At 38.2% G+C, this 24,514-nt stretch overlaps 1 protein-coding gene across 5 annotated transcripts in view; it reads right to left on the bottom strand.

The window, feature by feature from the left end:
- Positions 1-24,514, bottom strand: part of LOC124155414 (protein unc-13 homolog 4B) — a 205,653-nt gene that overhangs the window by 15,850 nt on the left and 165,289 nt on the right. For 4 of the 5 annotated variants that reach the window (XM_046529205.1, XM_046529204.1, XM_046529208.1 and 1 more), the window contains 7 exons: positions 11,053-11,211; positions 9,732-9,798; positions 9,533-9,641; positions 8,194-8,238; positions 6,818-6,977; positions 4,673-4,852; positions 3,416-3,460 (listed from right to left, as the gene is read on the bottom strand). In XM_046529205.1, coding sequence (XP_046385161.1) covers positions 3,416-3,460; positions 4,673-4,852; positions 6,818-6,977; positions 8,194-8,238; positions 9,533-9,641; positions 9,732-9,798; positions 11,053-11,211 — 765 coding nt within the window. The remainder of the gene's footprint in view (positions 1-3,415; positions 3,461-4,672; positions 4,853-6,817; positions 6,978-8,193; positions 8,239-9,532; positions 9,642-9,731; positions 9,799-11,052; positions 11,212-24,514) is intronic. The other variant, XM_046529206.1, reaches the window with a different exon arrangement.

Raw genomic sequence — 24,514 nt, 5'->3', positions numbered from 1 at the left:
AATATCTTCACATCGGCAAAAGAATATTCATCAATCACAAAACATACACAGTTACACATATTCTAATTATGAAAGAGATCAAGGTAAATAGCTAATATCTACGTACAAAAATTGTATGCAAAAAATGAAATACAACTATTCAAATTATAGCATAGTGCTGAAAAAATTTAATAAATTAAACTTATTCATTCGCCAAAGTGATTTTTCAAGGTATTCTTGCTACTTAGAAGTCTACTCAGGTAATCTACAGTCGATCAGATGGGAGATGAAGATGCAGAATTGCAGAAACTAATTTATTTAGGGGAATAGGCGCATAGCCTCAGGCCCACAAGATTTTTTCCCTTTTGGTGACTACCCACCATAAATATGTTGAGGAAAATACTAGCCTGGAAGTTATCTTCTCTATTCTTCAGTATTCTTCAGTTACATTCCTGTATATTGACATCCACAATTTTTCTGTATTCCTACATTTCATAACGAATATCAAATAACCAAATAATGATGAATTTAACTTTCAGCAATACGCAAACGATATGTACAGCTGACTTACAATGAAATGCATGGTTTTCTGATGCATTAGGATTGACAAACTAATTAATATGTACCCTCATATGCAACCCGCACAACGTCCAAGTACTCCCTGAAGAGAAGTTTAAGGGGTTAGAACCAGAAGACACCGCTGCGGACACTATCCGATGTTGTCATAATCTAGAGGAAAAATAGACTATGCCGCCCAATTTTGATAGAATATGGCAATTGGTGAATCTGTATATCGGTTCTAACGAATATTTTGTACTTGGATAACAATTATGGTATTTGGAGGAGACGACAGACAGCTGCAGTAATTTGCACAATGAGGGAAGCGTGGAGAGAAACCCGGCGTCGGCATTAGTCTGCTCTTAACGAAAGGCGCCAAGGGGACCACGGCTTAACGTCCCATCCGACGGACGGAATGCTCAACTTGAAGTGCCCTTCACACACAACACTCAAGTAGGGATTGGGCAATCTCTTATAATCTCTGTCACCGCTGGCCAGGATGTGATGCCGGGTCCACGACAACACTCGAGCCACCACGTCATGTCCCGAACCCCCCTAGAAAATTTCTGACTGTGTTCCTGACGGGAAAACATCCCACGAGTCGACAGAACCCAGATGCGGACATGATTTTGCCTTCCACAATTGGGCCCATTTGAGAAACCATCAGAACATGTATGGAGTCAGCTACCGCAGAGAGAAATCTATTTCATTCTCTGACAAACACCTCGTCGGAAGGAAATCGCGTGAGTAATTTTCTCTCTGCAAGATTTTGCTCTTGGAAGTTGAATGACACACATTGAATTGTATGGAATGATTGAAATTAAAAAAAATTGAGGTGCAAAATTGTTTAAAACTATAGTGGTTCGTAATGCCCAGTGAATCTTCTTATGAGTACCTAAACCCGCGTTACAGTTTAAAATATCCGCCAAAAGTATGGACCAGAATAATTAGGGAGGCCGCCGAAATGAGAAATGAAGAAAACATTTTTAACAGAGACCAATGATGCGCCATTAGGTAGTCAATTCGTATAGTTGGTGCGATCATAGTCAATCCAGTCATGTCGAGAATGAGAGGAAAATTCGCCCCACCCCCCACCCTCCAGCCCCTTACAATATAAATATTTGTCGGGTGTATTTATTGGTTGAATCTCTTACGGGTCGTCGTAGCTGTTGGTGATGTTTTTTTTCGGGTGCGCCCCGCGTACTTCTTCGGTTTGTCGCCCGACGTTCCGTGGCCGTTGCCGGTCACTTTTTTACAGGAAATAAGGATAGTTTTTCCGATCGGACACCGGTATACATCGTGACATACGTCTCATTAGCTAAAATATGACCAAGCAAATTCCGAATGATTAAAAAGACAATTTCGCAAATCTCTAAGTTTTGACTCTTCGAGGAAAAAATTCGGCAGGCTATTATAACCGGCAAGGTTACAAAAAATGACATTTTTTAAACATCGATATGGATTAAAAGATTATTCGAGTATTAAAGCAACTATCTCTGAAAATGATGTGGCAAAAAGAGTCGACCTAAAGCGAACAAAAAAAAACAAATATAGTTTACAAGGAATTCGCTAATACATCGTCAATGAAAGTAAACAGTGATCTCAAATTCGAGTAGAGGACATAGGATATACACAATAATGGAGGTTATAAAAGTAACTTTATTTATGTACTTTTTCAGTGGTATTCCTATTTTAATTTATAGCTAACACTAGCAGATGCTACTATCACCATCTACCAAAGAAAGTAAAATTCACAAACATTGCAGACAATTTAACTACAAGTAATTAGATGAAGTATTACACTAAGATTAATTAAATTTACCTTGTATTCATGCATATCATCAACATAAGTACAAAATCATTTTGAATAAGGACAAATATACCTTGAAAAATTCATCTTAATTTGCTACATACATAGATCGTATCCAGGCAGCTAGAAGAGAACAGCAACAATGTTAATTGTTACTCTCCAACAGAAAATATTCTCAGGTAAAAAATGAGGATCTAATTACTGATAAATTTTAGTCTAATGTATCTACTTTATGCATGAATGCCTTCTCCAAAGAAATTATTGAGTCCAGTACCTAAAATATTGTCAACTTGCGCAATGGAGTATTTGCAAATTTTTGGATAAAACGACAAAAAACTATTTGAGGCATATAAACTCAATAATATTTAAACGTTTTCCCTTACGTACTTCATAGGTATTGATCAATAACACATTAAAGATTTTATATTACGTCTTGAGCTGAAACGAACGGTCGCCATGTTCCTCATCTAATGACGTAAGCAAACCTTGCCGTCACCCATTGTATAAATTCGCATTCTAGGTGGCTGTGGTTTTATTTACTATACTTAATGCATTGGCAAGTAGGTAGGTATAACGTTTAGCGATCGTGTGATGAAATACATAATCGAAATCCCAGACTGCCGAGCATATAGTGAATAAGGTCCAATAAGACGGGCTGGAAGGGAAACTGCAAATATACATGGTGCTAAGTAAAATAAAAAACATTCCGTCGCAACGACTATGCTATTATCGTTGCCATGCAATCCATAGCAAACATAAACATGGCTAAGAGAAACTGGGTCTCCAGAGAACGGTTTTGCTCCTCCAATGCCGATTCGAAAATAATTGCAATTACGATGGCCAATATTATTTACAATATGGAACAAATAAAAGCTTTGGCACCATGATTAACTATGTTGTGATACAAACTTTCGCTGATAAATCACTCTTCGCCCAGTCCAGACCCAATTGCAAATACTCCATCGCGTGGATACAAAGGTTTAGTCTCGGATTAAAAAATCTTCGTACGAGAGATAGAAAATGAGGAGCAACCTACATGTTTCTACATTCTTTGAAAGGGGTACCTACTGGTTTTGAAGCTGCCAGACCGTCCAGCGAATCAATTGATGAGTTCTGTAAAATCAAAGTTTTGATTACGTAAAGTGGAGACAATTCCTTCGCATTCAATATCGGGCATTGGCAAATAATGCTTTGGGCGATTGGGGCGATGCGAATGGAGTTTATAAATACTTTCAAGGAAAAAACAAACACGAAGGGTACATCTACGGGATAACAGTCTCCAAAGAAAAGGAGGGTGGGAAGGTATTCGGTCCGTAGGGCCATAGTCAGGACGATGTGTTGGGCAAGACCCCGGGGGTCAGGAGGGTGGAACCCCCCCTCAGGTGAAAATATGAGCAAAATTCACACACTCTTGCTTCACTTTGTGGTATTCCATTACAAGTTTTCCTGGATATACACAATTACTTGTACCACTTATTTTTTATCAGAGCGCGACCCGGGATTCAATGAATTATCATCATCTTCCCTTAATTAATTAATATAAAAATTAATTTGCGCCTGAAGATGGTGATAATTCATTGAATCCCGGGTCGCGCTCTGATAAAAAATAAGTGGTATAAGTAATTGTGTATATCCAGGAAAACTGAAAATGTTAGCATTTTTATGTATAGAAATCACATTTTATGCTCTTTTGGCACTTAAAATAACACAATTGATGGATCATCAGGGTGCTGTTTTACTAAAACATATTGGTGGAGCTGAATAAGTTTTATAGGCAAATATTTTTCTTCTAATTGGTTTGGGAGGGGACGTGCCCCCTAATATCCCCCCTGGCTACGCCACTGAACGTCCGTATACGTCATTTGCGTCTCGAGGGAAGGGTAGGGAAGAGAGGGTGGAGAGAAACCCGGCGTCGGCATTAAGACCACTTAAAAAAACAATTTTCAATAAATTATCCATGTAGGGAGACGTGCACCGCGAATGTCCATCTTTGTAGACAACAGTTTCGCTGGCATTGTAGCTGACTTCTTTAGGTCGATGAAGTGCAGAGAGGTGGTTTAGACGGTCTGCCATCGACCAGAAGAAGCCGGCTTCAATGCCGGCGAAACTGTTCTTGCCTACGAAGACGCGCGCTGCATGTCCCGTAAAATCTCAGTCGAATCTCCACTACACCTCGAAAGCCTATGTACACGAGAATTAAGTTCTCTTGGTAACCAATGAAACTCTCTCAATGAAACAAACACGCAAGCAGCACTTCAATACATTTCTATTCCCTTCAAAGGGCGGGTAATTCAAACAAAAGGAAGCACATTCGTTCTCGCTTACCGTGTCCTTCTCGAGTTCGTAGAGCAGGAGCATTTTGACGAGGCTTCGGTGTTCCTGCATGGCCACCTGGAAGTTTTTCACGGCGCCCACGGCCAGCTTCAACTTGACCATTCCCTGCACCTTGCCCTTGCCCTTCTTCTCCAGCGGACACCAAAGGGTCTGACCAGTCACTGGAATGCTCTGCAGGTAAAAAAAAACCGACAGTAATTAAATCAGTGGCGTGTGTATTTATAAGTGGGTTTTTATTTGATAGGATAACAACCTTGCAGGTTCAAATTAAGTTGTACAAAAATATTTAGATGGTGCTATTTCAGCTTTTCTGCGTCAGATAAGTTACATATATTTTTTAAATTTAATTTTCTGTGTCAGAAAATTTCGCACCGGTTACCTAGTACTCTATAATTCTTAAAACAATTTCATAATAAACTCTCACTCATTTAAATAACAATTTTATACAATTCACCCATGTACATTGTACGATAAATGTGTGAATTTCGTATTTTTTCATTTTTTGTTGTCCGTTCCCAATGATAATAATTCAGAAATACTTTCAACACGATATTTTCATTCTCCCTTGGCACACGTTATCTTATAAGTTTCTTACATACGATGTCTCTTTAAGAGAACTTAGATCATTCTTCATACTTTTTAGATTTTATTTTTTAATATTGTTGGCTGCATTTTTTACGTTTCTTTGATTTAGTTTTAAGGATTTAACGGGTTTTTAAACCTCTTTTTGAAGGTTAGTATTTAAAAAAATGTATGAAGTCGATATATCTCGGGCGAGTAATCGACATGAAAATATCGAAACTTTTAAGTCAAATAAATGGGTAAATGGTGAAATTTGAGATTGTATTTTTCGACAGGAGATTCAACGTTTAAAATTTTACTTCACTTATTAGGTGCAGCATTAACGGAGAATATACGAAATGTCAGAAAAAGACCTTTCTGCAATAATACATGTGATGAAGTAAGGAATTCTCGGAGGATGGTGAGATGTGTAGGTCCACAATTAACCAGTGGAGTGGGAGGGCGTTCCATTCCCATAATTCATTCATTGCATTACGATCCAAAGACTGCATTCTCCATCCCTCTCCATCCCAAGCTAGTGCTTTTTACCTCTCTGAAGCGCTTCTCTCTCCCATATATCTTGAACTTCGCTATAATACCTCTCTTTAGGTCTTTTTCTGGGAACTTTTCCGTAAAATTTTACCTCTATAATATCAGGGGAGTGCAGAGTCTCATTCATTACGAAGAGAGAGTAGCTGTTTGCGGTGCGGAAACGTGGACACGCAAGGAGGGGAAAACTGTATGCGTTCGTAATATGGGTTAGGAGATGAATGAATATGGTAAAGTGGACGGAGAGGAGAAAGAACGATGAAGTGCTGGACATGGTGGGTGAGGAGAGGCAGCTTTTAGATGAGATACGGAGGAGACAGAAGGTATGGATGGAGGGAGTACTTAGCGGGGAGGGTATGAAGAGGACAGCTTCAAAGGGTAGAATGTTGGGTAAATAAGGGAGAGGAAGGAAGAGAATAAAATTTATAGTCGTAGAATGATCGAGAGTAGGTCTTAGAGTGAATTGAAGATGGACGTCTTAGTTGAAACGGGGAAACAGGCCAGGGTAATTTTCGAAATGTTCCATACAAACCTACCCTGACTGGAAAAATACTTTTACCCATTATAACCCAGTGTTGCCTTTAAGCAACATCGAAAATTTATACAATTTCAGCTCTATTCATGAAATATTTAAACTACGTGTCCCTTAATGCTGTTATGTTTAATGGCGAAATTTGTATCTTCCGCAATATTTATGATTGAGTAGAAAATTTTCACATTTTTAAAATGAAAAGTCTTGAAATTTTATTTCTCCAACAGTCAGCTCTGGGTTAGAAAGGGTTAATAACAGTGAATTAATGAGTGACTTTGATTCGCATACAACGCGAATACAAATGTGAGCAAGCAAGCAAGGCAAGCAAGTTTTCCTTAAAATATGGAGAATTTTCATGAAAAACGTTTAAAAATATCTTTCACGCAACATGAAGGGCAGATGGTAGAGTATTACCCCTCACACGGATCGTTTTATATTGAAGCACTTCCAGAAATTCATCAAACGAATGAATGAATTAATCAATTGGGGAATACCTTTATTGGTAGGACGTGAGATCCGATGAGCTCGTCGTTGTGTTTGCCCGTGGAGGCCGTCACTGCGATTTCCTTCATCAGCTTCCTCAGTCCCTTCACGCCCTTCACTCCGCCTATCTTCTTCATCTTCTCCGCAACGGTCTCAGCGGGATCGAAATCCCTGCAAGAAAATGCAATATAGAACATTCACATTACGAAAAAATAACTCACTCGGGTCGTTGCCGGTTCACATGACGACGACGGACAACGATCTCGCGCGACAATTCACTCCTACGGACGAGATGTTTAGCGCTGGGGAAAAAATTATTAGCGTCAAATTTCCAGCGGTGCCCATTGAAACCACAACCAAATGAGGCTTCATAACATCTTTATGAGCAATTTTCCCGACAACTTTTTCCTCCCGAAAATGCTTTTCAAACACCCAACGATTGTCCTTTAGGTTTGAATTCTTTCCAGGTAGATCTTATTGCCATAAATTCCATTTCTCTGGATCCAACGGCATTTTAAATAAAGAATATTTCGCCTTTGAGCTACCTTAGCCTGTGGAACAATTCGGCGCATCACACGACCATGGTATCCATTTTATTGTATGCCTGTCATATAAGAGACGGCATTATAGATAAATAAGCCGAATCATCCGAATTTCCAGGATATCAAAATGATTTTAATGCTCAATATTACAGCTGAAATAAATCTCAGCGGTAAATGAACTAAGAAGCTTGCCTAAACTTCAAGAAAGAGTAAAGATCACGCGTACACTCAATAGAATTAAAGACTGAATCATATGCTCAAGGCACTTGAGATTGGGTTATTGCGTAGGGGGCACTTACCACAAGAATATTAACTCTGAGTTAAAACCAAGCGGAAAACGCAAGGACTGGCATCAAGAAAGGAGCATGGAAAACAGCAGGCTAGGGTGGGGAGTCACCACTCACAGGGGGTACTCAATTCGGCGATGATCATCGCTAAATGCCCCCTCCGTCAAAGGAACTTCGTAAATTGTCAAATGAAATCGTAATCCAAATTTCATCAAATTTACTTCGTAATTGGCCCTTTGGAGCATGCCCTTAGTAGAGTCCCCACACTAAAATATTGACGTGAAACCCAGTTTACCATTGTCCATTTATTAATATGCTGCAGCTATTGGGTGCTGGCGGCGGACTTTATTTCGTCATGTCTGAGACAAAATTCCACACTTTTCTCGCAATTAACAAATTACTCATTCAACAATTAATTATGGAACATTGATTAAAGCTTTGTGATTTACGAGCACTTTTACACTTCAAACCCGTTAATTTTTTAAACAGAAATGCATTTCCAATTGAGACGTCATTATTATGTGAAAATTGATAAAAATATAACAATCCTCTACTTACCACACTTCAATGTTGAGCTGATCCTCCAGGCACTTTTGCAGAGGCCTAAAAAATAAAAATGAAAAACAATCAGGATTATCAAATTTGCAATGTACTTCGATGAGAATGATAAACGTTTTACTGATTGCATGTCCTCGTGACCATTTTTAAACATTATTGTAGTTTGCGATAGAGTTTGAAACATAAAGAGACTCGTATTTTTCCGTTTCTCGATCCATCCTTCTCGAGCAATTCGCGGCGAAATATCGACGGCCTTACCCCTTTCCCTAAAAGTTCATGACGTCATTGATTGCCAAGAGAGGCTCACCGCTACTTCTCCGCCCTTCCTCGGCCTCGCTCAATCATCTCACGTGGCTCCTTGTCACGAACACTCTAATGAGCAATTCTTTCCGTCAAAGATTGATGAGCCTCTCCGAACGACTAAATGAACTGGAAATTTAATGACGTCACTAACTCATGAAAAGTGGTGGGTAACCATCGCATCTTTTTTCATTTTCAAGTACTGAGAAAATGACTGAAGGTGGAAGACTTTTTTTCGTCATAACGTATTTTTCTCATTCTACTTACGAATTATTGTAGTAAATTGTGATTTCAGGGAATCGCTTTATGCAAAAAATATGCTGACGAAAATTTTGTAATAATCATTATATTTACGTTATAACATCAATATTAATATAATCCGTACATGAGAGCCCAATAATTTATTAAACTTGGAGCAAAAGAATGAGCATTTGAATGAATGTGAATATCGTCGAAAATAGATTTAACTTTAGGCGCTGCATAGCTTAAAACTTTTGTACGTGTGTTAAGTATGTGTTTAAAAAAAATATGTAAATCACTATCACACAAAAAATATGTAAACTTCTATTATCAATATTTGAGAAAATTGAAATATTACACGAATTCAGAATATTTAAGTGCAAAAATTGGGGAATAATGATAAAATATGGCAACCGTGAGGATGACAGGACATGGTTCTTCAATGCATATCATCAATGCAGACCCTTCTAGTGTTAATATGTAACCTGCAATTTGGAAATTTTCAGGGTATATGGGCTAAATTATATTTTAAATTTTCCCGCATGTGAAATGCATATATGATATTTTCACATATGATAAAATGCTAAATAATGCATTCATACCATGAATTGATACTTATCCTTCCCTTGATCCCAAAACAGGAAGATATAAGTTACTATAATGAGATATGAAGTGAAACACTTTGCACTTTCCACATAAAATTTTATGTGGAAAGTGCAAAGTGTTTCACTTCATATTTCATAATGGATCTCCACAAAGTATCTGCCTCATCCATCCAATTACTATAATGACTACTCACAACGAAAAATGCTCCTCCCAAGACGGCTGCAAAGTTTCTGATTTGACTGATGTGTTGTATCTGTGGCTTCCAGAAGTAAGGTAAAGCGTGCAATATGGATCGCTCAAACCTATACGAAGAAAAATAAGAATTAATCTTTCAGCCTGATAGGCAGTGAATAATTTCAATGTACACTCTCTTTCGTAAAGCAGATATTTACCGTTTGCATCCTTAGGTTTTAACTCCTTGGCCTCAATTACTTCAACATTCAGCACTATATCGGGAGCCTATCAACGAGAGAAAAACACCGATTAAAATTAAAATTTACAAAACCAATGGTTCGTTATCAGTGCAATGAAACATAATATTAATTATAATAAAATATGACTTTTTTCATTCTTTCACGTAATTATTAACATGCGATAAGCATGAATTGTGGTTGAATGAAATTATTCACCCCAGAAGAGCGCTTATTTGGTGGGGTTTCCATCTGATGCATAGCAAAGATAAAAAATATAAGAGTAACAGGCAAATTTATGCACAGAAAAGTGTTCATTAATACGAAAATATAAAAAAACAGTGCACGATAACAACGAAAAAGAAATCATTGCAGCAAAAAAATGTATGGGTACTTAAATTTCTCAGGTAAAACGCAAGATAAAACGGCAAAAGTGTCGTCAGCGATATCAATCTTGATTTCCTATTTCCAATTTTTTACTGTTATATTTGCGTGAATAATTGAAAAAAATTGCCTTACGCTTTAAGTTTTCTTTGTAAATGTTCTAGTGCATTCTATCTATGTAAATGTCTACGTAGCGGAAAATCACCATACTAGCGGGAAGGGGGAAAGAAATTTTCAACAAATTAATTATCATTGACTATTTCACAAAGTATATTTTCATAATGGAACGTACAAACATTACATGATCCCTACTAGGTGAAGGGTGTGAGTGGTCTTCTTTTTGTTTCTTCACACAGATTACTTTACTTTTGCTGACATTTGGGAAAGGGGAAAGATATAACCGGGAAGCTATAAGAGCGGTCACTCATCTGTGTACCCACAAGCCATCATAACACGAGGACAACGATAAGCGTTTTTCTGTGCATTTTGCTTTTTCTTCTCCCTGCAAGAGAATAATCGATTATTACGGGTAAAGTATAATGGCTTCCCGGCTATGTTCAATTTCCGGCAGTGCACGGACTTTTTTCATTTCGTAATAATACCGCTTGCACTGACGCATATGCCAATAGAGATATTAATATTTTATCAGTTCAAATTTCCCAATTCCCCAAATTAAAACCGTTAAAAGAATTTTTTATCTGTTATTTTATAAAAATAATCATTAATCTAGCTGAAATCTGACACCTTCTGTTTATTTAGGCCCGTGAATTTCTCCAAGCAGGACCATGCGCATTTAAATTCCCTGATAGTTAAAAGGGACTTGGTAGTTGACGGACAAGGTCCTGAGATTGCGTCGTGTTACCTTTGCCCTTTCTGCTAGCTAAATAGAACCCCATCTCTGTAAGTAGGTATGACTGACCTCTTTCGCTCTGGCCGCTTCGAGGAGGCTGTTGTGCTTCTCCTCATCGAACTTGAAGGCCTCCCTCAGGTAAGAGTAGAGCTCCTCCCTTTCTTCCTCAGTGCCATCGCCAATCATGTGCAAGATCTCGTACAGGACTTCGGAGTACAGCTCTTCCAACTTTAGCGCACAAAGAAAGAAGGAGAGAAAAGATACATTTAGCATTTATAACACAAAAATTTGAAACATAAATTCTAAAATCGTATGCGATCATGGTTTCCAGGCATCCATCGCGTTATTTAATGCCCAATGTGGCGATAGCTTCTTCGGAAATTCCGTGGAGGGATTGGTGGGGAAGCTATCGTCATATTAGACATTTCAAAAACCGGTGGATGACCGGAAGCCATGATCGCATCGACTACTAACAGCACAAGCCTTTGCAAGTTAAAAATCATAAAACAATTGACTTTCGTTTATCGCTACGCTGAAATCCATGCAACAGCGTGTGTAAAAAGGTGAACTTGTTACGTTTTACATAATACGATAAATAATATGTTCGTAGAGATGGATGAAGGCACTGCAATATATTTTGGACTCCTGTAATTTGTTTTATGATGATAGGTTTCCATCTATTTATTTGTAAATATCCATGCCACGAAACTTTAATTTATCACATTTGCCTTTAAAATCCCATAAATAAACTCTAATAGACGAACTCTAATGTCCAAAACTCGAAAATTTTCCGTCTTAGTATCCATGCGCCTCCTTTGCAATCCGATGGGTGTCTCCCATTGCCTAGGGGAACCTGATTGGTTCTCCGTGGACTTGAGCTGATAGAAGTTGGCCAAATTTCTCGTTCAAGTACCGCGTTCACATTCACGTTGGTTGTATCCGTAGTCTATACTTTCTCGTCGGCCATCTCTCTAATTTCTCTGCATGTAATTCCATGAGCAACATGACAATGTATTTAACTGCATATATTTCATGTTTGACGAGGGGTTAGATGAAAGATGGGACTTTCTAGTCCCAATCTCGCCCAATAAAGACGTATTATTATTATTTTATATTTTTTTATGTTTTCACAGCATTTTTGCTGGTTGTAGGCGAGGTACGGGTATCACCAAGTACTCTCGTCTCTTTACTCTGTTTTGAAAAATTTTCTGACAATCCGGCAAGTATTTAAAATTGCTGCTTTTTGTATGGTAATAAACAAGTTTTTCGGCAGTCCAATAGTTTGAAGACCTTGATGGAGTGAATGAGGCACTACTCCTGTGGCGGAGATAATGATGGGTATTATGTGTACTTTATCTGATTTCCACAATCTCTTGATTTCATTTTTAAGTTCTCCATACTTTTCCATTTTGCTGGTGTAGGCTGTAGTGATATTATGCGAATTAGGTACGGTAATGTCTATCAAGTACGTTTCATTGTGAGTTTTATCTTGTACTACTAGATCAGGTCTATTGCTATGGACTGTTTTATCGGTAATAATTGAACGGTCATAATAAATCTTACAGTGGTCGTTTTCAAGGATGGTTTTAGGTGTGTACTTATAATAAGGAACTCCATTTTCTATGAGTTTATACTTCAGAGCTAATTTCTGGTGTATGATGTTGCATATTTGATTGTGACGGTGTAGGTAGTCTTTTTGAGATAAGTTAGTGCATCCACTTGTGATGTGCTGTATCGTCTAAGAGGCATTATCACATTTTCTGCATCTGTCATCCAATAAATTTGGGTTTTTAATTATATATTTTTCATAATTTTTTGTTTTCACCACCTGGTCTTGTATTGCGATCATAAATCCTTCTGTTTCTGGGAAGAGTTGCCCATGCCTGAGCCATGCGTGCGATGCATCTTTATCGATTTCAGGGGCCTCCAGGGCATGAGGGTGTCTTCCGTGAAGGGATTTAGCTTTCCATATTGACATTTTACTGTCTATAGTAACAGTGGTTTCACTAACTTGCATACTTTCGTCAGATAGGTTTAACGGTGTGTATTTATTGTCTGCGTCACAGATAGTTCTCAGGAGATCCGAGGTAGATTTCTTGCTGAAAAAATATTTCCGTAACTGAGAAAGTTGTGAGTTGTGCTGATTCTTCATGTCTACGATACCCCTTCCACCAAATTTTCTGGGCAACGTGCTCCTCTCTATATTTCAGCTTTTATGGAGCATATTTTTCTCCGTCATTTGGGATCGAATTTTTCTTTGTAGGTCGTCTAGATCTGTTTGTGACCATTTGATTATACCAAAGGAGTATGTCAGGAGAGGGATGGCAAAGGTATTAATTGAATTAGTGAGGTTTCTGCTGTTCAATTCCGTGCGAACAAGTTTCTTGATTCTATTTTGGAATTCAGTCGAAAGTTTTTGCTTTATCGTAGAGTGGTCTAGTCGTCTTGCTTGTTGGAATCCTAGGTATTTATAGGTATCTCCCTCATCCATGGCCTCTATTATTTGCCCATCCAGTAGTGGAATATCATTCCTTTGTACTTTACCTCGGAATATTGTGATAGTTCTACATTTATCTATTCCAAATTCCATGTTTATATCCTTAGAAAATATTTCAGTTAAACGGACTAATTGATTTAGATTATTATTAGATCCTGCATATAGCTTGAGATCGTCCATATAGAAGAGATGCGATAGAGTGTGGCATCTTAGTTCTTTTCCTTTTATTTTGACTCCATATTGAGTATTATTCAGGAGGTTTGATAGAGGGTTTAGCGCAAGGCAGAACCATAACGCACTCAAAGAGTCACCTTGAAATATTCCCCGTTTGATTTTGATATTATTCGTCTGCAAAAGACCCTCGTCAGTTTTTATGTGCAAGATGGTGCTCCATTTTTTCATCACAGTATGGAGACATTTAATAACTTCTGGGTGAATTTTATAGATGTTTAGTACTTCAATAAGCCAGGAATGGGGAACAGAGTCAAAAGCTTTTTTGTAATCTATGTAGCAACTGTGTAGGTTCCTATTCTTTTCTTGTATTTGTTTAAGAATAATTGAATCAATTATCAACTGTTCCTTGCAACCTTTGCTTCCTCTGCGACACCCCTTTTGCTCTTCCGTAAAAATGTGGTTCTCATCTATATGGTTGTTGATGACTTCTGTTATGCAAGAGGTGAAAATTTTATAAAATGTTTGTAGACAAGTTATCGGTCTATATTTTGATGGATCGTTACATGCGACTTCTTTTGGCAATAAATATGTTTTACCTTCCATTAAAAAAACTGGAATATTTTCTGGAAACTTCAAAAATTCGTTTATATATTTCAGTAGATGCTTATGGCAGCTGGTGAATTTTTTGTACCAAAAGTTGTGTATATTATCACTTCCTGGACTTTTCCAGTTATGCGTTCGGCTAAGAATTTTTTCCAGAATTTCCATTGTAATAATGGGGGGAAGCATAGTTTCTATGTTTTCCGCTGCTGTTCTTTCATTTCTCATCCAGGTTGCATTTCCATTATGGGATGTATCATTCGACCAAATATTTGACCAAAATTTCTCCACTTCCTGAGAGTTAGAATTACTTAGGTTTTTATTTTCACAAGATTATTATTATTTTCACAAGATTATTATTATTATTATTGCTATCATTATTATTTTCATCATTATTATTGTTATTATTATTATCTCTTCGCGTATTTCCGCCAATGGATCACATCAAACACTCACGTCGATTGCTCCGATACTTAACTCGTACCGGATAATGCATGGCGTAATGAGGCAACATAAAACATTTACAACATGTAATTCGTCACGGAGCGGGAGTGACGAGTCCTCTTAATGGTTTTCTTAAGAGTGTGTAGCTAAATGTATTGCCTCCCGTTACAAATGTTCCGAATCCCAGGACGTTGGCCTTTTCAAAACAAACGAAAATAAGGCAAAGGAAATCTCGACCTTCTCGACTTCCTGGACTTGTGCCGTGTCCCAGATCGAAAAGAAAACGAAGCGACCTATTTTCCATTCGAAGAGTGACCTATCTAGCGCGCTTAAAGACCAGACCTTTGCGACACGGTTCGCCAACTGATTTCAAACGAAGCAAACAGCTGGGCGGCGATATCAGGCAACAAATTTTATTCATATTGGGTGATTTGAAATGGAATGACCTTTCAGCGATATTAGCACCAGAGGTGGCGATTAATAAGTCTAAAACAATATCATTAAAAATGGGGCTGCAACATTGTATACAAACCGTCGATTCAGCCTTGGATTGTTTTCAATCTTAACGCGGCGTAATTGCATTCAAAAACTTAATCATACTCTATAAGCTTCCAAAAATTTATTATTAATTTATCAACATATATTTCAGTAAGCTATCCAAATTGGAGTGGATCTAATACTCCAATCTCACGTTAGCGATCTGTACCTATTCAGGTTCTCAAATATCCCGAAATTACCGATACATACTTGAATGCAGTAAATTATTCATTAAAATAGCTCCAGGAGAACAGAAATGGGGAATTATTGACAAAATGATTGGAGGATAGTGCTGGTAAACTGAGTAAAGGCTGCTTTTCAAACATTACATTAATCTTTTCCAAACATATCACAAGAAAACCAATGTTGAACTAGTAAGTACAGTTATTAAAAGAATTGGAGGATTTAAATTTCATCAAATACCAATGTGCAACACCAAGAGTAAATATTTGTGTTTATATCAAACATCGAAGGAAACTTAGCACCACTGAACTCAACATTGAAGCATTTAATAGGACTTCATTAAACACCCGCGGTGAATAACCAAGGACTGCATAAACAGTAAGGGAAACTAACTTTTTTTAGAAGCAGAAGTGGTGCCACAACATTTGTTCTTCAACTTTTGAAAGTGACTGCACTTCAATCTAAGGAAATCCACTCCTTCCTTACTCTTCGGTGACCTTTCACCTCCGCATGGTCGCTGAAGGTCAATTGGTTGACAAAAGGGATCAGTGAACATGTTGTCAATGACTTTGGCACCCTTAAAATCTTATTCTTAAAACCCTTCGTACGGTCGACACCTTGTTAGCTACACTTCACATCCCTCACCATTTTAAACCTTTTGCGGTTTCCACACTGGCAGTGACCTGTGACAGAATTACGGTTGGCTTCTTCACCACTAAAAGGGTTTATTTTGTTTTTGCAATTCCCAGAAACCCCGAGGAAATGGCATTTTAAGCTCGAAAACCAAACTGTTTTCTACAAGTAATTTTTTTTTAATTATCGAAACCACAGGGGTAAATTTTGATTTTTTTGTTCCCAACTTCGCGTTAATTGCACACAAAGGACTTTACTGCGGGGGCTCTAACATAAACAATTTACAACACAAACACCGATGCCGTGAATTAGGACTACTTAACCAGGCGGACTTGGACCCACGACCTTCGAAATCGATAAAAAATGATAAATTTGCAATTATAAAGTAACTTCACCCATTGGGTGGAAAAGACAGACGAGGACTTGGCCCCTTAGCCACCGAGGCCGGAGGGTCTTGGATTTGTATCCACATTATGGGGTCATAGAGACAAAATTATAGAATTTGGTTTGCAACCAACAGTTTATAAGAATATTTTCCAAGGTAATGCCATCAATTCATCAAAACCGCACACGGTAAACTGCCTAAAATTAGATATGAAAAGCTACACACGATTAATGGGATAGTTTCGACTCGCGGTAACTGTTTATAACTCTCCAATTCCTGCGCGTAACCGTGTGTTGACTTGTGTCACAACAGTCGGCGACACACACAGAATGGAATGCGAAAACCGCGACGCAAGTCGACTTGTGTCGATGAATGGAAAACATCCTCTGTAAACATTCCTTATTCTAATAGACCCATTTCTTGAATTGATAATGGGCAAAAGGCGTGATATCACATGAGCAAAAGCGACAATAGGGAATAATCAATTTCATTCTTAGCAGCTGTCGAGATTAAGTGATTTATTTACATTATCAAGGACAACAGAGTTGAAAAGATAGCAGAACCAGACATCACATATAATCAAACGGATCCGACCGGACACAACCAGAATCATCGGTCACATACGAGTGGAGGTTCAGGGGGATTCCGTGAGGTCCACGGTCGCGGCCTTTCGGTTGCTCATCGAAATTCATTTGAGTACCCAATATTGCATTTTCATTCATTGAAAATGTGAGCGATTTGGGCAAAACATATGTGTAATACGGTGCTTTGAGTATCATTCACGTATTCAGTGGGTAGAAGCACTTTAAGGCAACCTACATTTTCGATAACTTTTTTGTTGCCTTGCATTTTTTTGCTTAGTTTAATTAATACGAAATAGCTGAGAAAATAGTTTTGCGGATCATATGAAATGGGAGGGAGCGGCATGATCTGGAATCACGATTTCAAATTTAATTTCCCGAAAAAAAACTTATGAAACGTACGTAGAGAGGTATGGAATCGGGAAGATAGTCGGTATAGCACTAATGATGGTATCGTTCATTCAGACCCGATGTTATTAATCATTTCTTATAAAAGATTATCCATTGGTCAACGGAAGGATATAGTAAGGCACAACTGAACAAATCAATAAACATAACTATCAATTTTATTTTTTCTCTCGTGGCAAACTGTAGCACTAGATAATATTTAAACATTTCAACAACAAAACATGCGTTTTAAAAATACGCAAAAGCCTACATATATTTTTGCAACTTATCGTGGAAGATGAAATCTGTAGACGTAGTAGTTTTCCCTAGGTTGAGTAACAAAGTTCATGAAAATAAACTTGATTGTTTCTGGCTTTACTTTGTGAAAATCCATTCTTAATAATAAAACGTTATTGTACTTTTCCACACGATCGAGTGGAAAAGTACAATAACGTTTTATTATTAAAAAAGTTCATGAAGTTGACAAAACGGCTAATTTTACGGTGCGTTGAGTCATTTATTGCACTGGCGTGTTTACATTTTTAATTTTTTCATAAAACAAAAAATGAATTAGAATTGAGAATAAAATTTCCTTTAAAATGACATATTATTCATCATTATGGCATGCACTGAAGTGCAGATATAAATTTGCAAATTACAGCGGCACATCATTTTGACGCCGACAGTAGTAGTGTTTTTATACACGTAGGCACTGAAGCAAAGAAATATACCCTAACAGAAAAACCTCTGGCCGATTTTTCGAGTTAAGAATTAAAATTAAATGAGTGAACTAGCCCATTCATATTCCAGATAAACTGGATGGCAACCTGAAAAATCCTGCCGCCGTTCCAAACTTCCTCACTGGATACTGCACGCACACATGGCTTCGCTATGCGGAGGATAGATAAGGATGGCATTAGTATCTCAGCACTTGCAACACCCTTGGCACCTAAACCGATGCGCTACCGATACGGATGCCTTGGCAGAAAATATGAGCCAGTTACAACATGGGGGACATTCAACCTGATTTTAGGGCAAAAAAATATTGCGAAATACTTCGAGTCCAACAGCTGTGCTCGCATTCATGCCGGAAGATCGGATTTTGGTGTCGAGCCATTTATCCACTGAAAGATAATTCCACTTCCAATGAATTGCTTTTCGATTTGAGATTGATTTTTTGCAATTCATAAATTAATAAATTAGTTGAAATAAACTAATGGGACTGCCCTCATTTCATATGAATAAAAGTGATAGAAAACATGATAAGGCACATAAATTTATCAAAAAATTGACAGGTTTGATCGATATATTATTACCCAGAACTTCCTTGAGAGCGTAATAACGGAGTCAATTGTCAGCCAATTTTCTTACGATCATATATTCAAGCAGATAACCACTTAGTACGCATTCCTTTTGAGGAATTTGGTCCCAACGTTAACCCGGATCACTAACGTTACGCTGTTTATAATATCACCTGAGGAGCCCATTTATTTATGACATGGTTTTCAACCAGTAACGAATAAAGAAAAAAACTCAAGGGGGGTGGGGCCCCAAAGATACCTTGAGTTACCTTTACTTTTATCAAGATAAAAAATAATCAAATCACTCGCAAAGTATAAGAAGGTTTTAATTAAATTTATTGTGTTAAAATGCAAGACAATGCCATCTTATGATACAAAAAAGTTAAAATTGTGGTTCTGCAATGTTTGGTAATACGGGCGGCCCCACAAGGGGGGGGACGCGTGCCCCCTGCGCCCCCCATCTCTCTATCCGCCACTGTTTTCAATTGTAGGTTTCTCGAGATGCGCATGTGAAACACGAGGCGGAGCAGGGAACACTCCTCGTGACTACTCATGAAAAAGTTTCAATGGTGGGAACAATATTTTGCCCGAAAAAGCATCAGCTATTTAAATGGCCACTGGATTTATCGTTTATGAGTCAATGAAAAATAGATGTTCCTTTTTTTTCCCACAAATTTATTAAATGACGTACAACGCGTTTCGATCGATAGGTCATTCTCAATTACTACTCTGGTACTCTCATAATTGGTATATATCTCATATTTGAAGCACTGCATGAAAGAAGCGAATTGCTACGCAGTCACGCGCACTTGTGCAAAGTTAAATACACCAAGAATGTAATCCCCCATGAAAATTATGTTGGTATTCACGTCGTATAACTGGCGATGTAACTGTAATAATTTGTGACTTTTTTACTGGCACCTCAATAGAACACTGTGCGATAGATGCTCGTAAACAATTACGTCGAATATGATAGTTAATTGTACCGAAGTGTGCATGACGAGAGATCTTTGGCATATGCCGTCCCTTCTGTTTTCAATGAATTTTCTTTAAAAAAGGAAGATATAAAGTGCGTGTACATGTGATAGGTATACAAAAAGCGTTCCACAACTTTTACACAAATTAGACTGGGAGCTGTAATAGACTCTGAGGCAATGTGCTCGGCTTCAATTGCTTGATCAATTGAGAATGGATGTCTTGCAGAGGCACACGGTGAACATCGTCTAAGAATCTAACTAAGTAGATATATGTCTAGGACCAACAGAAACGATGAAGTAAGAGTGATATTTTTCCGAATAGATGGGCGCGGAAATTCGTTTTATTCCTTAAGAGAAAGGACATTAAATATTGATAGGTGGGATTTCGTTTCCGAATATCCCCAACGCACACTTCTTTTTGAGTCTTTCCGTTGCAAAGGTCCTATCACACGCCATGCACTCTCCTATCGAATCGCCTTAAGGGACAGTTGGTAAATGTAAATGAGAGGAGATAACTCGGCGGTCGACAGATTCTAGCCGAAATTTTCAAGCACACGCAGTGGTGGATATATATAGGGCGCCCCCCCCCCCTTGCGGTACCACCCGCATTGCCGAAAATTGCAGAACCACAGTTATAACTTTTTATATCATGAGATGGCATAGTCTACTGCTGTATATATGTATATCATCATCATTACTGGTCAACAATCCTAGGATTGGTTTGACGCAGCTCTCCTCTACATTCTTCCAATAGTTAATCTTTTCACCCCTACGTATTTCTTCTCTTTCACATCTTTCCATACCTGCTCCATATATTTTGTTCGAGGTCTTTCTTTTCCGTTCTTGTCGTCTACTCGTTCCTCGGCGATCTACTAATCACTTTGAATAAAACTTTCTTAAACTTGCACTTGACTTGATTATTACCAATAAAAGTAAAGGTAGCTCAATATAGTATATTTTTACGCCTCCATTGAGTTTTTTCTTCATCCGCCACTGATCACACGTAGGGGTGAAAAGGATATGCTATAAATTTCTAGGTATAAACAATCTTCATGTTAAACTAGATATTACTCACTTCCTCGCAGTTATCAGGTTCGCATTCCGGCAGCGAAGGCATGGCGCTCAAAAATTTCAACTTTTCCGTTGCTTTTGCGTGCTACACGGAATTCTTTGCCCACTTCTCCGCTCGCTTCGATTCATCTTGCGGTGGATCTATGCGGAGGAACCTATGGCCCAACTGCGAGCACATAGGACCCGCTAGTCCCAAAATTCAGCCTCGACCGCTTATCGCCAACATGATAGGAAACAACTTGTCGATACCATAAGAGTACATGTGTAGCTATTTTTTTTACGGATACGCGTTTGAAGGACTAAGGCCGCGATTCCGTCTTTGATTGAAATTTATGTTACCAAGATAAATCATTTTCAAGTTGGATTAAACCACTTGATACGACAGAGGAACTTCGGTAGGGCAGGGAATAGACCAGAAAAGCCGAAAAAATAGACACAAAGTTGACGAGGGAGCGGAAGATAATTTTCCGAACTGTCAATCATTCATATCTACAGAGCTATAAAACAAAGGAATTGGCAAATATAAAATAAGTGATGGCATTGAAGCTGAGTGTGGCCCTCGAGTATACGATAAAAAACTATAGAATTTTCACCAGCGATTTCCGCAATTAATTATAAAATTGTGGATAATTTTCTATGCCAGAAAGTGCATTCGTCCTCGCAATTAATTTTTGCGTTTGGAGACGACCTATTTAGAGAGCCTGACTCGCGCGTTGATGGTTGCGGACTAGACACGAGTGGTCTCAAGAAATTTGGTCGAAAACGCAACGAAAGTTAATTTTGCACATCTAAATACGTGCATTTTATGTAGGATGATGAACTAACCAACAATTCATCTATGATGATTTACATAAAATAAGCAATGAAAGTGAACCAAAAATGATACTATGCGCTAAGCTTCCTCTAACTATACCTGAATAACAGTGAAGCTATGATTGGTATGTGAATATTTTTGGTAAATGATATTTATATTATTTTGGAAAATTTTAATGTAATTTTGGCACCCTTTGACAAGCCGTAGGATAAACGGGATCAGCTATTCATATAGTATTGTGTTTTAGCGATTTTCATGTTAATAGAGCAAAGTATTAAACAAAGAAGAAAAAGTAAGTAAATTAACGCCAGAAACAAAGAAGAATACAAAGCAAAGAGAATAATAGGTGCGCATTAGGACAGTGTTGATTTCCTAAGTTCCACCTAGTTCATCCAAACCATCCCATCAACTTCCATCAAATATATACTCTTTACGCCGCTCAGATCCAAATAATAGTTAAGGAAATACTTTTTCAATGACTGTCAAATTATCCGATATAGATATATGAAAGTGAAAATTTACCCATTGTTTGTGCAAAACAGGTGAAATAAAGTGACGCGCGGCGTCCCACAAGGGAGCATAATCGGCCCCTTTATGTTCATTTTACATAAATACTAAATATGGCCTCTGCCTCACAAATATATGCCTCACAAGTATGGCCTCACAAATAGGTAAAATAGTACGCTTATTTGCGGACGAAGCTTCATCTTTTGCGAAAATTGAGCAGTCCGATTTTGAAAACCCTTCCACCGCTCAAATACAACGTTCGTGCGCGGAACCGAGAGTGGTGACTAGAAATAAATTCAAGCAAAAGCAAGGCGGTACATTTTTTACTCAGGACGTTCATAAATTGTGGATGGTGTTAATATTCAGTAGTCAGATGAAGTCAAATAAACGGTACTTATGATTAATTGAAACCGCGAAATCGCTTAAGAAATATTTGTGGCCGTGAGTAAACAAAGATTCGTGAAGCGTGCTCGTCAGGCCGCACCTCGAAAACGTGGAAAGCATATGGGATCCGGCGCAGAAATATACAGGAACAGGACAGATACAGGAACTGAACTTGATCCTAAGCAAAGCTTCGCGATTCGCCATAAAATTCGTCATTCGCCAGTATCAGACAGGGAGCGTCGGGCGTCATGACTCAGCTTGTATATGAATTAGGCTGGGAGTCGCCAGAAACTTGTGGGCTATATGTTAGGCTCCGATTGCTTGAGCAATTATGAGCATATACCTTTCAGAGCCAAGGGAATATCATATTAGGGGAGGAATGTACCAGGGAATATCATCTTAGAACCTCACTAAATTTCCACAGAAACTATAAATTAAGAGAGATGATTTACCGTGCACATAGGTATAGTAATTCTTTTCATCCCCGAACAATAAACTAGCTATAAAAATTCTAGGTGTGAACTGAACGTACTATGAGCGTCGTCCGCTATTAAACGTGATATACCCTCTGCTTGAAAGCAGAATTCACGTGAAATTGTAAAATGAAGAAAAGGGGGCCGAGTACGCTTCCTTGTCACTTTATATCATTATCATATCTCGGATCAGATACTTTGACAGTCATTGAAAAAGTACTTCCTAGACAGTTTTTTTGAGCTGAGCGACACTAAGAAAATATTTTTGAGGGGGTGGTTTCCATAGCGTCGGTTTATTGAAAGGAAAATTAATTAAAAATTAAACCGTCAGACGACAATAAAGAGAGGCGAACAGATGTTGGAGAGAAGATATATCTTTTTCAATTGATTCTCGGAGGATATGCAGGGCGAATGGAATCCTGACAACGAGAGAGAAAAATTCGCGAGGGCCGGAGGTGTTGTGGCACTTTTTCCTCCTCGAAATAAAAACGGCGATTGCTCCTCAGCGTCGGGTTACACCGATGAATTTATTTCGGTCACCGCACGTAGGTACATGCATACGAGCCAGCGGGTATTTCGGACACCTTCAACTCAATTTTAGAGAGAGAGTGCACGTAATTTATCACGTCACACAAGGCGACGAAAGAATTTGGAGGTTCCATGAAGATTTGAAAGAATGTAAAGAGGTGAAAATCGAGTATTTTGGAAAATTTTATAATTTTCCACCTAGCATTCATTCACATTTTCATGTCATTGCGATTCATTCGAGAGAGTTGGAAATTGGGTTATTTATTTGAAACTTCATTTATCAGCGGTATGATATTCGAATATTAATGTATTTTTTATATTCTAGGTGAATTTTCTGCCTCTGTACTTTGTTCATTGATAGGCAGACATTTCATTAATTTATTCTCAATCTCATGCTATCACCAGGAAATAGCCTACTTGTAGCAATATGTAGTAATAAATAAATATGCGCAGGCTTTCATTCACTGTTTCGCAGGATGCATTTCGAAATGTACTCCCACGTCCGTCCAACCACGTGCTTCGTGTTAAACGGGTTTCAAATCAGGTTGAAAATCGACATAGCATTTATGGCTGAACAGAAATACCTTTACGAATTGATGGAAAGCTGGGGCCGAACGATAGTATAACGGGATGTATTGCAAAAGGATTTCGTATGACGTGGGAAATTCTTTCTTGCGTAGGAGTTCACTCGCCGCAGACATGGAACGGTGATTCGACTCACTAAAATAAAACTCGCACTCAAAAGAATTGCGCAATCATGCTCAAACGTATATATACTTCGGCGAAGGCCGTTCATGTTCCCCCAGGGGTCAAACCGACCACAGCGCTTCAAAGGCCGAGTCGGACACCGAATTTTAGGAAAATAAAGTCACTTTTTAGTGCATTATTAGCCACATTTAAAATTCAAAAGACAAAGTAAATCAATGAATGGTTCTTGAAAATGAATTCTCAATCGGCGTTTTTCACGTGAAAGTTAGTTTATTTAATGCCCTCTACGTTTATGCCGTGAGCCACAACTTCCAAAACCGCACACGTTCACTTGCTAGGAGTTCGGA

This window comes from Ischnura elegans, chromosome 3 (assembly GCF_921293095.1).
Source record: "Ischnura elegans chromosome 3, ioIscEleg1.1, whole genome shotgun sequence".
Lineage (NCBI taxonomy): Eukaryota > Metazoa > Arthropoda > Insecta > Odonata > Coenagrionidae > Ischnura > Ischnura elegans.
The sequence above is the reverse complement of the archived record's forward strand: the minus strand, read 5'-3'. Positions and strand labels throughout refer to the sequence as shown.